The sequence below is a fragment of the Mytilus galloprovincialis genome, chromosome 6, assembly GCF_965363235.1.
Source record: "Mytilus galloprovincialis chromosome 6, xbMytGall1.hap1.1, whole genome shotgun sequence".
Lineage (NCBI taxonomy): Eukaryota > Metazoa > Mollusca > Bivalvia > Mytilida > Mytilidae > Mytilus > Mytilus galloprovincialis.
This window is the reverse complement of record NC_134843.1, coordinates 78,093,219-78,110,627: the sequence shown is the minus strand read 5'-3', so window position 1 is coordinate 78,110,627 and position 17,409 is coordinate 78,093,219. Positions and strand designations below refer to the sequence as shown.

General features: G+C 31.7%; 1 protein-coding gene and 1 long non-coding RNA gene across 5 annotated transcripts; both read left to right on the top strand.

Moving 5' to 3' along the window:
* The first annotated feature begins 1,288 nt into the window (after positions 1–1,288).
* On the top strand, positions 1,289–6,927 carry LOC143080405 (galactoside 2-alpha-L-fucosyltransferase Sec1-like). Of its 4 annotated transcripts, none has more exons than XM_076256237.1 (4): positions 1,289–1,438; positions 2,078–2,265; positions 4,199–4,228; positions 5,293–6,927. In XM_076256237.1, exons 2-4 carry the CDS (start codon positions 2,259–2,261, stop codon positions 6,276–6,278), a joined length of 1,023 nt encoding a protein of 340 aa, XP_076112352.1. In that variant the 5' UTR covers positions 1,289–1,438; positions 2,078–2,258; the 3' UTR covers positions 6,279–6,927. The 4 variants fall into 4 exon arrangements, with proteins under 4 accessions (XP_076112352.1, XP_076112355.1, XP_076112356.1 ...); XM_076256240.1 differs by having other exon boundaries at positions 2,078–2,269; XM_076256238.1 differs by lacking the exon at positions 1,289–1,438 and adding an exon at positions 1,733–1,860.
* A 3,283-nt stretch (positions 6,928–10,210) lies between these two features.
* On the top strand, positions 10,211–16,608 carry LOC143080404 (uncharacterized). The gene is made up of 3 exons (XR_012979710.1): positions 10,211–10,344; positions 15,119–15,148; positions 16,350–16,608. It is a non-coding gene; the product is annotated as an uncharacterized LOC143080404 (long non-coding RNA).
* The last annotated feature ends 801 nt before the right edge of the window (positions 16,609–17,409 follow it).

Sequence of the window (17,409 nt, the reverse complement as noted above, 5' to 3'; positions counted from 1 at the left end):
ACATACAAGAGTTTCGCAAGCGTCCTCATTTATATGTGATCGAATCCGTCCCATGTTACGAATCTGATGGAAAAAGGATTTGGTAATTGCATTGGTCTGTTGCTGCATGCCGAAGGTTTCATCGAGAAAAACTTCGAGATTTTGAACACAGGATAATTCATTTAGTACAGTTCCACCAAGATTCGGTTTTAACTTACCAAGACTTTTGACTTTGTGTTTTGGAGCAAACACAATCAATTTGCTCTAATCCTGGTTTAACTTTGACATGTTTGTACACATTCAATTCTTCATATCTTTCAAACAAGCTTCTAGTCGATCGGTGATGTCATCCCAATTATCTAATAATTTAAAAACACCAAAAATTTAGGGCCAATTTTAACCTTTCGTGAACCTTCTCCTTTGCGTATCATCAGCATAGCAATGGTACGCCATGCCTTGCTTTTTACAGATGTCACTAACCGGGTACGAAAACATGCTCGATACTGATTTTGACCATGCAAATAATCCAAATTAAATTGCACTGTTGACAATCTAATAATACCCAACGACATTGCTAGATTAAGGAGTTATTAAGTCATCAACGTGATCAAAGAATACAAACATGGCACCAAATCACGATGTAAGTTTACAAGAGCTAGGTAGAATAGTATGGTACAATCCTTAATGGAAATATTTTATGATGTTATTTTAAATTAAAAAAGGAAAACATTAAATGGACCATATGAAATATCTATAATTTGTTTAATTTTCTAAATCATCACACGGATAACCAGTAAAATTCACATAGTCCTAATTAAACCAGTATCAAGCAGAGTGATCGAATGTTATTATGAATGAAATAGCTGCAAATATACGCAAAACTATGTCATGTTTTTGATTCATAATGTTGTACTGTGTTATTTCTAGTTTCTCTAATACATATGCGTCCTCGGTTGATATAGAGAAGTACCCATATCATTTTACATGTGTTTAACGTTGGTGTTTTGTTGAATAACATAATAAATGTTTGGTGTTATATTTCATTTTGAGATTTTTCATGTATCACACACACGCACACAGACACTTGTCGTAAAATCTGTTCAAATTTTAGTTTTAAATAAAAAAAAAAAACAACTTCTAGGGATATGAAAGCTATACAAACTAATGCAAAAATGTTTTATAAGATGTTCATATACATATATATCATTCAGTCGTTTACTAAAGTCGTTTTTTACCCGGTATTAAAATATTTATTTAAAGGTTTAACAAGAATAACGATATGCTCCATTTCACAATATGTTTTCACCCAGAACATAGTGTTTTAATACACACACTTTAATAATATTTGTGGAATCAATATATACATTAGTGATGCAGTAGCAAATGAAACTAGCGATTCCATTTATACAGGAGCGGATCTACTATTGGTAAACATATACTCACAATAGCTAGTATGTAGGTATGTAAAATATACAATAGAATAGTGTAAACAGCAATTCTCATCGTTTGTTCAAAATCAAAATACAACCATTATTTGAAGTCGGTCGACATATAGGATTCCATCATAACAATGTACAGTTGACATGAGACGAGGAAATGTAAACCTGTGTTGTCATTGACGGCATTGTTATAGAAACAAAACATGTAATAGGCGATATTTTAAAGACTATACTTCCTTGTCTTGTGTATACTGGGAGAATACGCTATATACGGTTGGAATCATGTATATACAGGGTCGAGACACCTTAGACGGTTGAAATTCTGTGTATAAAGGGTGGGGACCCCGCTGACGGTTGCAGTTTTTAATACTAGTATAAAGGACCCAGTAACGTTCAGAAATAGAGACATCTGGAGATTCATGCTAGATATATTAAAGGGGAGGTATTCAGTTCTTTGTATCAATTTTCACTAGACTTTCTATAATGTGTAGATCTCAATTTTAATTGGATTTCAAGGTGATAGACTAAATAATTTTTTTCAAAAGGCTGACATAAAAAGAATTAAAGGTTTAATGATTAGAGTGCAAAAAAAAATGATTCGTAAAATAAAACAGACATTTTAGTTATCATATTTTAAAATCCTATGTTTATTTTTGTAGCTTAAAAATAAGGATTACAGAATGATAAAATTGAGAATGGAAATTAATTTACTTCTAATTGGAGACCTGTTGTAACAGCAATGTGTAGATATAACGAATATCGTTATCAAATTACCACAGAATAGAAACGGTCTTTTAAAGTTGTCGTTGCAATAGAAGTTACCAAACGAAAGGAAAGACAATGACTGGCATGTATTTATAACTTAGTTTCTATAGTTGTTTTTTTTACCAGCGCATTTTACAATTTATCAGAGAATTATATTATGTGAGACAAAAACATATAAACTGTAGTCATTTCAGAAATCAAACTTAAGTTAAGAAAATGTTTTATTAATAAAATTAAGAAAGGAAATGGGGAATGTGTCAAAGCGACAACAACCCGACTGTATAGCAGACAACAGCCGAAGGCCACCAATGGGTCTTCAATGTAGCGAGAAATTCCCGCACCCGGAGGCGGCTTTTAGCTGGCACCTTAAAAAATATAGTACAGTGATAATGGACGTCATACTTAACTCCGAATTATACACAAGAAACTAAAATTAAAAATCATACAAGACTAACAAAGGGCAGAGGCTCCTGACTTGGGACAGGCGCAAAATTGCGGCGGGGTTAGATATGTTTATGAGATCTCAACCCTCCCCCTATACCTCTAGCCAATGTAGAAAAGTAAACGCATAACAATACGCACATTATAATTCAGTTCAAGAGAAGTCCGAGTCCGATGTCATAAGATGTAACAAAAGAAAATAAATAAAATGACAATAATCCATAAATAACAATTAAGTCGACCATAGATGGACATAAGCTGTTATTTTTTTTAATTTTTTTTTATACAATATCGCTGTTTGTTCGTCAGAAGTGACACCAATACAATTTTATTTAATTACTAATACTAGTTTTTTAATTATCTGAAAACTAAACTCCTTCTTTCAGACTACATTCTCCATTTTTACTAAGTAGTTCAAACTAATAAAAATATAGTTCTAGAGCTGATTTCGTTATACGTATATATACGAGCATGCGAGTTAATATAGGTCTTATTTTAATAAGATTGTATGTTATTTAAAGATTGGTGACTGTGTTGACCGTTCCTCTCACATTGACCTTGAAATAATATATAGCCACAAATACTGTCATGTGACGTTGATATCCTGATTTATATAAATAAAAATCAAAACAAGGGTCGGTTGAGAACTAGACTAAAAATTAAAAATCATACAAGACTAACACAGGCCAGAGGCTCCTGACTTGGGACAGGCGCAAAAATGCTCCGCGGTTAAACATGTTTTTTGAGATCTCAACCCTCCCCCTATACCTGTAGCCAATGTAGAAAAGTAAACGCATTAAAATGCGCACAGTAAAAGACAGTTCAAGAGAAGTCCGAGTCAGATGTCAGAAGAGGTAACAAAAGAAAATAAACAAAATGACAATAATCCATAGATAACAACAGACTACTAGCAGTTACTGACATACCAGATCCAGACCTCAATTAAACTGATTGACAGATTATGTCTTCATTTTATGAATATCAGACACAATCCCTCCCGTTAGGGGTTTAGTATACCATCATAAAATATATTAGAAGAACATAACCCGTTTCATGCCAACAACTGGTTTTAAAATAAATGTGTTTAATTTGATGTTACATTACATTTAGTTTTGGATTTTGTTGTTCGTTCTTCCCCGACTGCTAAAATAAATGTTTAAGCAGCGAAATGTTCCTTCTTGATTCCATATTAGTCGGAACGCCATTTATCCTTTAGTTGATTGTGCTTATATACATGTTTATTGTTATTATTGCTATTTTACGTTATATTTTAATTGGGAGTTTCTTGTTCGGTCTTGATGGACTGCTTGAATAATAAATTGAGGTGCGAAATGTTACTTCTTGATTCCATATAATCGTAACGCCATTTTACGCTTCTATACATTATATGACCTCAACATCTCAAATCAGTCAAGTTAGGGTAATAATACTTTTATGTTATGTACAAAATGTTATAAAATTGTTGTGATTATTATGTCATATTGTTTTATGTGTCCTTATCATATATTCATGATCTCATGTTGAGCATTTCCTGCGATCACATTTTTTTCTGATTTTATTATGTTTTATTACAGGTGTGAAAAGACTTTGCATGAAGCTCAAAGGTATATCCAATATTATACAACTATTTTGATATTTACTGATAAAAGCAATTCGCCGACATATTTTCCGTATGCATAGTGACCTGAGCGTAACCCTCCTCGTAAAAATCCGGTGATCACAATACGCATGGATCTGTCATTAAAATGAACAATTATCTGATTGTACATGTTAAACACGTGCTCAATTTCCATGCTTTTTGTTATTTGTTTACTATAAGGTGACAATCGGTAAACTTCGGCTTCAAAACACGGTATTTAATGAGCAGCCATATCTGTTAAATCATAACAGAAAGAGAGAAAAAAATTGACGATTATACGATATATTTGCGTAAAAAATGAGAAAATTGTGTACAGAAGACTAAGTTGTTGATATATTCTTGCATTGGTTCAAGAATTGGATAAACATTATTTTTCACCACTCACTCGTTTCATATGACTTTAAATGACTTGCTAGTATATTTAAAAGCCGATGCATTTTGTTCACAGTTTGTTCTTTTATTGTGATGATACAACCGATGTCCGAGTTATTAAATCTATAGAAAAAATATATACAAATGCTTGAAAATAGTTAGATTTATAAATCGGTCTGTGTATGCAATTACTGTAGGACATAGTTAAAAAAAACAATGTTGCTTATTTATTTTTATGGTATATGACGGTAAATCCACCGTTTTCGACATAAGAAAAATGCCTGTACAAAATCAGTAATATGACAGTTGTTATCCATTCGTTTGCTGTGTTTCAGCTTTTGATTTTACCATTTAATTAAGATCTTCCCATTTTGAATTTTCCTCGCTGTTCTGCATTTTTGTGATTTTAATTTTTGCACGATTTAGATTATTCAATAGAATACTAATAGTATATAAAGTAAACAGTTAGGCTGTGTTAACATGAAGTTTAAAACAAATTTAAATCGAATTTTAGAACATTACTTAAACAGTATTAATCCTTTAATTTTGTAATTTTTAACAGTGTATAATTTTATACGTATTACACTAAGGCAGTAATGACAGATAACATAATATAAATTTTAAAAAATAATTATGTATATTATTATTTTTTTTCAGCTGCAAGCTGGTCAAAGCATATTTTGATGTTGATTTTGACGCTTGGAATTTGTCTTGTTCTTTTCAACAACTACAACGAGCAAAATCTTATTTACAGTGTATCAACAAATATAATTACTAATGTATATTCGGCTGAATTAAACAAGGTTAATGCAATTCCAAGGTCATCCAAGAAGTATGTTAAAGTGGAGTTTTCAGGTCGACTCGGAAACTTAATGTTTGAATATGCATCACTTTATGGCATCGCCAAACACCATAACATTACACCTATTGTTGAAGAGGGATGTAAGTTAAGGACATTTTTCAAAATTTCTGCTGTTTCAGTTAAACCGTTATTGAACTTAAAACGTTACGTGGAGAAAAAAGGTAACGTGTATGAGGAAAATGCTTTTAAGCTTGATACAAAATACAACTGGACTCTCAAAGGCTACTTTCAGAGTTGGAAATACTTTATTAAAAATAGTAGAGAAATAAGAAAAGAATTCCAATTTAAAGAAAATGTGCAGACAGAAGCCACTAAACAATTTCAAGAAATTATAAAGTCAAAGAACATAACAAATGTGAACAGACATACTTTTATTGCTGTTCATGTTCGCCGTGGAGATTTTGTAAACAATCAACACTTTGTTAATTTTGGATATTCATCAGCAAATGAAAGTTACATAAATAATGCGATGACAAAATTCCGATCACAATTTTCAAATGCTTTTTTCATATTTTCGTCAGACGATATAGCATGGTGCAAAAATCATTTTAACGAATCAAATATAGCATTCATTAACAAGAAAAATTCACCGGAAATTGACATGGCGATAATGTCTCACTGTAATCATACTATAGTTACCACTGGAAGTTATGGTTGGTGGACTGCCTGGCTCATTGGGGGCACAACAATATATTTTAAAGATTTTCCAAGAAAAGGATCAAAACTTGACAAGATATTTGATTCTACTACCTACAATCTACCTTCCTGGATGGCAATGTAGAATCTATTTTTTTGCAACATTTTTGTGCCATATATTATGCAGCATCAAAGCGGTATGAAGAAAACTTGTAAATATATATATATATATATGTGTGTGTATGTGTGCGTGTGTATTTGATTAAACAGGGTGCATATCGTTTATAATTTCTCTATTTCAATCTATGATTATGTAACAGTAAAAGTAAATTGGTTTATTGTATAGCAACGTAATATTTCCAACAAATCGTCACAGAAACTTCACTTTTTTTATGATAGTGCACCTTAACAAATATATCGTATTTTCAACTTCAAAATGTCGACGTCATCATTAACGAAACAATTTTTAAAACAGTTGTTTTTAATGTTTATTAAACATTAAATTGGCTATTGCACAAATATTAATGATATGGTCCCTGGTCGAAAATACATAGATAAACGAAGATGTGGTGTGAGTGCCAATGAGACAACTCTCCATCCAAATAACAATTTATAAAGTTAACCATTATAGTTCAAGGTACGACCTTCAACACGGAACCTTGGCTCACACCATACAGCAAGCTATAAAGGGTCCCAAAAATTACTAGTGTAAAATCATTCAAACGGGAAAACCAATGGTCTAATCTATATGTATACTTATAAGCTTGTGCAAAATAAAAGTCTCGACTGGGCAATATTTTTCATTATCTTAACCTCCTATTCATTTCTAGGAATATCATTGATTAAAAGCAAGCACGTGAGCCCATGTATATTTCATATAGGGTATACGTAAGTAGGCGTGTTTTATTTTGATATTGGATAATAAACAGTTGTACGTCTTTTTGTAAAACACCACAAGACGTTGTAGCAAAATATGAAACGTTACGCTCTAACAACAGATGAAGAAATTGATGATGAACGACTGTTATATAAATGCAGAAAACAAATTAAAGCTAACAAGCGGTTATTGTTGGCATTTGGTTTTGTATGGACCAATGTACGTAGGTTCTTTAGGGATATAATTACGATACTGTTGCCAGGTCATTAAAGATTGCATATTTTGGCGTTAATATTGATTCACTTATAGGGTCTTTTCATCGGAACTAAACACATTTATTAAAAAAAAACTGTTGTTGGCATGACACGGGTTGTGTTCCTCTCATATATGTTATGATGGTATGATACTAAACACCTAACTGGAAGTATTGTGTCTGATATTCATATGATGAATTCATAATCTTTCAATCAGTTTAATTGAAGTCTGGAGCTGGCATGTCAGTTAACTGCTAGTAGTCTGTTGTTATTTATGGATTATTGTCATTTTGTTTATTTTCTTTGGTTACATCTTCTGACATCAGCCTCTGACTTTTCTTGAACTGAATTTTAATGTGCGTATTGTGATGCGTTTACTTTTCTACATTGGCTAGAGGTATAGGGGGAGGGTTGAGATCTCTAAAACATGTTTAACCCCGCTGCATTTTAGCGCCTGTCCCAAGTCAGGATCCTCTTGTCTTTGTTGGTCTTGTATTATTTTAATTTTAGTTTCTTGTGTACAATTTGGAGTTTGGTATGGCGTTAATTATCACTGAACTAGTATATATTTGTTTAGGGGCCAGCTGAAGGACGCCTCCGGGTGCGAGAATTTCTCGCTACATTGAAGACCTGTTGGTGACCTTCTGCTGTTGTTTTTTCTATGGTCGGGTTGTTGTCTCTTTGGCACATTCCCCATTTCCATTCTCAATTTTATCTTTAAATTGAAAACTTGATCTCTTCATTGACTACCAGAATAAATACGACATGTTAAGATATTTGGTAAGATAAATCCGTTACAATGTTTGCTAGTGGTTAATACGATATAAAAGGGGTCAGAAAATTCAATATAGGGTGAGAGCACATAAACCTTCTTTTAGTGTTCTATGTTAATATCATGCCTTATTTCTTATGTACGATTAATTCTTTTGATTTGCATACTTACGGTGGATTAGTTGTTCATAAAAACAACCTCTTTATACCTATCATGCTTACAATTGTGTACGTTTCGTTTACAAAAGACTCATCATTGGCGCTCGATTCTGTAAAAATTAAATGTCAAAATAAAGTTTGGAGGCATTGAGGACCCCATTTCACAGATACAGCTATGGCACTCTATTCCTGGGTTAAAAATCAACAAGAGTTTCGAATGTCTGTAGTATAAATAGACAAATCTTTGATTATCAAAATTTATATTGTATATTCTGTTATGTTTCTTTTGTAACTCCACCAAATGAGATTGAAAGGGTTAAGTGGGGACCTTGGACAACTCGTATAAACGACAAGAATCTTGCTGTTAGTGTGTCTTATTGTAGTCTTAATAATGATTTTTAATAAGAATTTGAGGGTTGATTTCTTACATTTGGTTGTTTTTGTTGAATGTATTAAACATTTAAGACTTGCATACTATTATATAATAAAGATACTTGTCTAGTGTTAAACAATGTATGCTAACCGCTAGATGAATGTTGAATATTTGTGCTATGGGGTTGCTGTGTCACTCGCATATAAACAAAATCTCATGTTATTCATATCTACGGTAATTTTGAAATTAAAAGTCAAAGCTAGTATGCTTAATGGTATGATACTGTTTCCAATCAACAAATAAATAGTAGATTAACCAATTGCTACGAGGGTCTAAGTTCTTGTATTTTTATTCAAATGTAAACATAACTCAATTATTATATAAACTGCCTTGAAGAAAAGAGGTAGAAGATCACCAAAAGACAATACAATTATAGTCGAAGAACAGTTGGCAATAGAATATGAAAACAGAGCAAAAGAACAAAAGGGAAAACGACACTCAACAACACATTACACAGTAACCCAACTAAAAACCCGTGTTCTCCAGAAAGATCAGCAAATTAAGCTCAACTAGTACTGAATATGAATACTTTATCGATCGTTCCACTGTCTGTATCGCCTTGTTCATCTCTTGCTCATAAAAAAAAATTATATATCGTTACTTTGTGACGTCAAATATGTTGATCCGGCCTTGGTAACTTTAACTCGAACATATCACCGACGTCATGATGAATGGACCAACGTTGATAACTTTGACCCGATCTTATTATTTCACCATTTTTTGCTGGTAAAACTATGTAGCAAAGATTGTATTCTTTGTAACATTTCTCAGTTTTTTTTTGTTACCTCATCTTAATGTTTTGGCAAGGTGCAAACCTTATCTATCTTTTTAATTTGTTTGCTGTAGATTAATCTTCATTTGGAGTCGAACTTACACCCGTTATTTGTAAAAATAAAAAGGACTGTGTTTGTAATTATTCTACAAGACTGTGTGAAAGTTCCGTCAGTGGTCTTGTGTTGGTAAACAGTCGCCATTCGTTTTTGTGGCATCTCTGCCAATTTTCGGAGAACAAAATCCTATTAACTTAGTTCTCACTATTTCCCGTAACAGTGTACATAAAAGAGAGGCAAACGATATTAAAGGGGTACCAAAAACTAACACATAAATTACTCGGAAATAAACTGGCAATAACATGGCAAAAAAGGGGAACAACAAAAACAGTTCACACTACACAACATAGAAAACTAAAGACTGAGCAACATGCACCCCAACAAAAACTTTGGGTAATCTTAATGTTCTTAATTCATAATGTTGTACTCCTAGTTTTCCGAAGACATATGCGTACTCATTTCAATTGATATAAAGAAGCACCTATTTCATTTTACAACGTTGGTATTTAGTTATATAACATAATACATTTTTAATGCTATATTTTATTTCGACTTTTTGGTATGTACACACAAACATATATATTTTTGTCGTAAAATTGTACAAGGTAATGCAAACATGTTCAGATATCCATCAATTTATATAAATATATCTTATTCAGTGGCTTACTAAATTCATTTGCACCCGGTTTTAAAAAGCAGATAAAAGGTTTAACGAGAAAACGATATGCTCCGTTTCACAATACGCTTTGATGCAGAACATGGTGTTTTAATACACACTTTAAAAATATTTGTGGAATCAATCAATACATTATTGATGCAGTAGCAAATAAAACAAGGGAAGTTCAGGTATATCGATATATATATACCCGCAGTAGCTGTTATTAAAGGTAAGTATAATATACAGTAGAATGGTTATAACAATTTTTGTCTTGTGTTCAAAATCGTAATACTGTCAGGATAGTATGAATCAGTCAATATTATATGATTCTATCAATACACTATGATTTTAATGCTAGTCATAGAAACATCAAACGTAAACCTGTGTTGTAACGTAAAACCGACAACATTGTTAAGGTATATACTTCCTTGATCTTTGAATGACACTGGAAACGGTTGAAATCCTATGTATAGAGAGTTGGGACGCAGGCAGCGGGTAGCAGGGAGAGGGTCACCGGAATCGGTTGAATACTAGCTTTACTCTAAGGTACATAATCAGAAACGTTTGGCAAAATATATCTCTGGAGAGTCCGTACTGTTTCAAAGGAAAGTAACTCATTTCTGTTTATCGATTTTCACAAGAATTTAGATTACCTTAATTTGACTCCGGTTTCCAAAAACTGATGTCGATGACTCAGTCAGGCTTGGTGCATATTCAGGGTAAGGATATACTGCTGTCCTGACATCGCAGTCTCTATGAACCAATAATGCAATAGATAAGATTAGCGCTGGTCTTGAATATAATGTGTTGACTTTAGTAACTATAATTTATGCATTTTTACCATACCCCATTTGTTTATTTTTTTAATGAAATAAACACTCTTTAAAACTCAGATTACATTTCAGCTTGTAAATACAGAATGAATTCGTGCATTAATATGCATAGTAGTAGTCTTAGTTACATCCTGAATACATTTCGTAGATAACGTTACAGATACGTTGTTTTGAAAAAAAAACTTTTAATTAAATCTTATTCAGATTTGCGTCTTTGTAAGAAACTGATGTTTAACTTTTTCCCTCTATACTCTTATCATCTGATCAGTTCGAGGTGACTTCATGTTGATAGAATTAAAAAGATATTTTTAAATTTAAATTTATTAAGTTATATGTAATGTTTGAATAATGCTGACGGAATGAAGCTACTTTGTCATGTCTAAGTTGATTGAAGACCTGTTATAAAAGACATGGATAAAATATCGTTAAGTCCTGTGTTATTTTTGTAGTTTGAATACTATGATAAAATTGAGAATGGAAATGAATTTACTTCTTCATGTTCAAGTTGATTGTAAACCTGTTTTTAAGGAAATGGATAAAGTAGTATAAAGGCCTATGTTATTCTTGTAGTTTGAATAATGGTTGCAGAATGATAAAATTGAGAATGGAAATGAATTTACTTCTTCATGTTCAAGTTGATTGTAAACCAGTTGTTAAAGAAATGGATAAAATATTGTTAAGTCCTGTGTAATTTTTGTAGCTTGAATAATGGTTGCAAATGATAAAATTGAGAATGGAAATGAATTTACTTCTTAATGTTCAAGTTGATTATAAACCTGTTGTTAAAGAAATGGATAAATTATTATAATGTCCTATGTTATTTTTGTAATTTGAATAATGGTTGCAAAATGATAAAATTGAGAATGGAAATGAATTTACTTCTTCATGTTCAAGTTGATTATAAACCAGTTGCTAAAGAAATGGATAAAATATTGGAAAGTCCTGTGTAATTTTTTTTAGCTTGAATAATGGTTGCCAATGATAAAATTGAGAATGGAAATGAATTTACTTCTTCGTGTTCAAGTTGATTGGAGACCTGTGGTAAGAGACCTGATGTAAGAGACATGTATTGATGCAAGGATTGTCATCGTCAACTTAGTTTAGTATTTTTGTGATCTTACTTTTTACTACATGTACAGAATGATTTCTATTTACATTTGAAGTTTCAGAACTAAAGGAGAGACTATGAATTGCATGTGTTTATTTATTTAGTTCATATCTATAGGTTTTTTACCTGTGTATTTTATAATTTATCGGTAAGATATAGTATACGAGACTGAAACACATAACCTGTTTTCTTTAAGAAATCCAACATCAGTCAGGAATATGGGAGTTGTTAACAAATATGTATTTAGCATTTGCGTTTGTTTTTGATGCACTTCAGTGTTTCTTTTGTCCCGTTGTTTTCCTCTAATAGTTAATGTGTTTCCTTCGGTTTTAGTTTGTAACCCGTTCGTTTTCTCACAAACGATTTATGACTTTTGAACAGTGGTATACTACTATTGCCTTTATTTATTTTTTTTAAGTTTATATGACGTTAGTCGGTCTAAGATGAATTAGGCTATAATGTTAATGTCCTATTTAATCATAGTTTGTATACAAATTCATCATTGACTTTCAAATTTTGGGCATTGTGCATTTCTCATGAATATAAATACAGAAAAGTGTGTCTGCCTCACGAAATGTATCTAGTGTGTATACTCCTGTTATAAGTAGATAAAAAAAGGTTAGGAGAAAATTATCCTTATCAAAGTACCGTTATAGTACAATTATAACTGTACCCTATTTTTGACATTTTTACCTATTATGTCTGTTCGTTTTATTCACATATTGCTGTCAATTCGAAATAATTTTAGGCGATTGTCATACAGTGAGATGAATTTTAGAGGTAAAGCTAGCTTTAAAACCAAGTTTAGACCGTCATTTTCTATATAAGGAAATGCCTGTCCCAAATGAGGAATATGACAGTTGTTTTCATTTCGTTTTATGTGTATGAGCTTTTGATATTTTCATTTGAATATTCCTCTTGAGTAATTTTACATTTTGAAAAACAAAAGAAAAATTCCACTTGTTTAAGTACAGCGAATTTACACATATTACTGTATCAAAATATAAGTATAGTGCCAATTCTCTCGTTAAGCTACCGACTTAATGTATTTTATGAAGTTGAATCATCAGCAGAATCTTATTATAATTCGCTGAAATGTAGGTTTTTTTTTATAATGAAAGTTATGGGTAACGATGCTATTCTTCAAGCTCCAAGTCGGACAAAATTTCCTCAATTTGCAAGATTTTTCGTGAAAACACTTTATCTATGAGATATAATTTTGAAATAAAATATGTAAAGACAAGTTTTACTATATGCTTTAAGAAAGAAGGAAAACTATGATGGCATCGAACTGTCTGTTCTAGCTATAAGTAAAAACGAAAATTTCGTAAACATCCCTTTATAAAATTTTAATATAAAAGTTATCTCCCCTTATATAGCTTAGTTAAATTTGAATCAAGCGGAAATAAATATGTGGTGTTTTGTTAAAACAGACAAAAAATGTAATAATAATCATTTATCTTTTTTTTGTTTAAATAATTAGTCTAACAAATCAATTGCCATTATCTTGCCAAAACTGCCACAGTTAAGTAAAGAACTAGACCGATTGTAAACTGCTATTTTACAATTAAAGATGACTACCCTAAAAGCACAATTATAGAATATCAGAAAATGAAGGAGTACCCCTGAACTTTTATCTGTTATCTATACTTACAAAGTTTGTTGAAGTTTTTCAATATTAAACATTATTCAGTTGATCAAAACTTATCAATCTTTTGTAAATATGACCAAATTATTATATCATTTATTAATGTATTTATATGTCTTTGGTCTTCTTGCATTTAGTTCTACTGTTTTCCCGTCAAGTAGTTTTGTCATTTTAGCAGTATATTTATCATTGCCAAAAAGCGCGAGGTTTGCCTAGCCGCATTACCAGGTTCAATCCACCATTTTTTTCTTAAAATGTCCTGTACAAAGTCAAGACTGTGACAGTTGTTATCTATTAGTTCGTGTCTATGTATGTTGCACTTCAGTGTTATGTCGTTTCGTTTTTTTTTCTCTCTTATAGATGATGTGTTTCCCTCGGTTTCAGTTAATAACCCGGTTTTGTTTTTCTCTCAATCGATTTATAACTTTTGAACAGCGGTATTGTCTATATGTAAGATATTTCTTTTAGACGTACTTTAGCTACCATGTTTTATTGTTGGAGGTTGCATGAAAAATGAATTGGAATGAAAACTAAGCGTGAAATTAAAGTTATAGAAAACATGTTATGTATTTGAATTGTTATACTACCTTGATGTTTTCTTATTAGCAGTTATCAAATGTACCAGGATTATAATTTGGTACGCCAGACGCGCGTCCCGTCTACATAAGACTCATCAGTGACGCTCATATCAAAATATTTATAAAGCCAATCAAGTACGAAGTTGAAGAGCATTGAGGATCCAGCATTAATTCTTGTAAAATGTGTCTTCTAAGTGAAACATAAAAAAAAATGATATTACAGTTTGCATGCATAGATGTGAGTTACAAATATCACCAATAAATTATATTGTATTTTCTGATAATACTAGTAGTACTTTTATTGTCTTAGAACTACACTCGAAATTAAAACTAGAAATATTCAAGATTTAAAGATGGTTAGATTTGTTGATCACTTCTTTAACATTAAGCTTGAAATAATGTATACCATATACACTGCTATGTCTTATTTATGTCCTGAGTTATAAACCGAAATCGACAATTAGGACGGTTGACAACTTAACTTGATAGTTCTATCTATTTTTAGTTTCCCCTTGTGTTGCAACACTTAACTGCACAAATACATGGACTACATATCTGTCAATCAATTTACATTTATCCTGTTGCTTTTTAACTTAAACGCGGATGTTGACATCATGAAAACGCTATATATCTATAGCGAACTAAATACCCAAAACTTTTCATCTAAAATACTTTTAATTTCGAACAAACGTGCACTCATGACCAATCCATACTAATATAAACAACCCCACCCGAAATCAGTGAAGCGAGGGTAACAAACAAATATGACTTATACATTCTGTACAAAATGATATAAAGATTAAATGGATGCTCATTTAACCTTTTTTTAACTACAGGTACGAACAGACTTTGCATGAAGCAGAAAGGTAGGCCTTATCTTATACAACTTTATTGTCAATAATAAGCAAATTAAGTTGCTTATGCTTCGTTCTAAAAATACTTTTAATAAGGCTGTATGTTTTTTAAAACATGTGTGTTTTATGGTGCACATTATTGGAAGTACGACCACGTCTCAAGTTTTCATTCTTTTTACTGCGTTTAGGAAGTGATGCATTTTGGATTTATTGGAATGAAGATAGGTACCCCTAACTGACATGCCGAACAAAGAACAAGTAACAGTCAGTTGGAAGACACTAAAACGTACTTCAAAGACTACTCGGAAACAAGTGTTTTTCAATGTTCGTCTGATATTTAGAGAAAAGTTCCTGTCAGACGTTTGAAAAGTTTAACTACTCATTCGATCCAGTTTTACTACTTATTCGATCCATTCGTTTGATGTGTTTGAGCTTTTGATTTTGCCATTGAATTAGAGACTTTCCGTTTTGAATTTTCCTCGGAGTTCAGTATTTTTGTGATTTTACTTTTTATGCACAAGCAAAATAGCTGGTATCCTGGCTCAATATTTTTATTTAAAAGACTTCTTTTAAAGGTGGACTAGTCAAAATGTCTTTTGGTAATTTATGTCGTTCAATTGTTCACCAAAAGACATGAAAACGTTATCTTCTTTTGTAGATAAAAACTGTATGCTACACTAAAGTGCCATGTCTTTAAAAAAAATAAACACTCGGCTTTTTTAATGTATATGATGTTGAACAAAAACAAACATTGGAAAAACTACGTAAGTAAGAAGATATGTTTTGACTTTTGAACAGCGGTATACTACTGTTGCCTTCATTAAGTACAACCAAACGACAAAATAAATTTTAACATACAAGTAATTCCATACTTTTAAACCACTTTTCCTGTAAAATTGTGTGACGCCATAGTAGCCGGAACTATTACTCAGACATTTAAACTAATATTTGTTTATTTAGCATTCAATTTGACTAGGGATATAGTGGGAAGGTTGTGATCAAATAAAACGTTTACCGTTGCTGTATTTAGGCGTCAGTCACAAATCAGGAACCTCCATCCTTTGTTACCTTGGTGTGTTTTTTTTTTTATTATTTTGGTTAATTTGAATGTTATGGAATTTTGTGTAACATCCATTTCGCTGAACTATTATACATTGTTTTACTGCTTAAAAAATTAACAGAACAATTCGTAAGGTATTATAATTTTTTTCAGGGGCAAGTTGGTCAAAGTATATTTTGATGTTGATATTGACGCTTGGATTTTGTCAATTTATTTTAAAAAAACAACGAGGAAAGCGCTATTTACTGCAAATCAACAAATATAACAGTTAATGTTAATTCTGATAAACCCAACAAGGAAAATGCAATACCAAGGACATCTAAGAAGTATGTTAAAGTTGAATTTATCGGGCGACTCGGAAACTTACTGTTTCAATATGCATCACTTTATGGCATCGCCAAACATCATAACATGATACCAATTGTTGATGAAGGATGTCATTTAAAGAAACATTTCAAAATATCTGCTATTACAGTTAACCCGTTAGTGAATTCAAAACGTTATGTGGAGAATAAAGGTAACGTGTTTGAGGAAAATGCTTTTAAGCTTGATACAAAATACAACTGGACAATCAAAGGCTACTTTCAGAGTTGGAAATACTTTGTTGAAAATAGTATTGAAATAAGAAAAGAATTTCAATTTAAAGAAAATGTACAGATAGAAGCTACTAAACAATTTCAAGAAATTATAAAGTCAAAGAACATAACAAATGTGAACAAACCTACTTTTATTGCTGTTCATGTTCGCCGAGGAGATTTTATTAAAGAAAAGTTTGTTAATTATGGATATACTTCAGCAAACGAAACCTACATAAATAATGCGATGAAAAAATTCCGATCCCAATTTTCAAATGCTTTTTTCATATTTTCGTCAGACGATATAGCATGGTGCAAAAACCATTTTAACGAATCAAATGTAGCTTTCATTAACAAGAAAAATACACCGGAAGTTGACATGGCGATATTGACACATTGCAATCATACCATAGTTACCACTGGAAGTTATGGTTGGTGGACTGCCTGGCTCATTGGGGCACAACAATATATTTTAAAGATTTTCCTAGAAAAGGATCAAAATTAGACAAAGTATTTAATCTTACTACCTATAATCCACCGTCCTGGATTGCAATGTAGAATCCATCTTTTTGGTGTCATAGTTGATGCAGTAATCAAGCTGTAAAAATTTAGTGGAAGGCAGTCAGAATGCATATAGT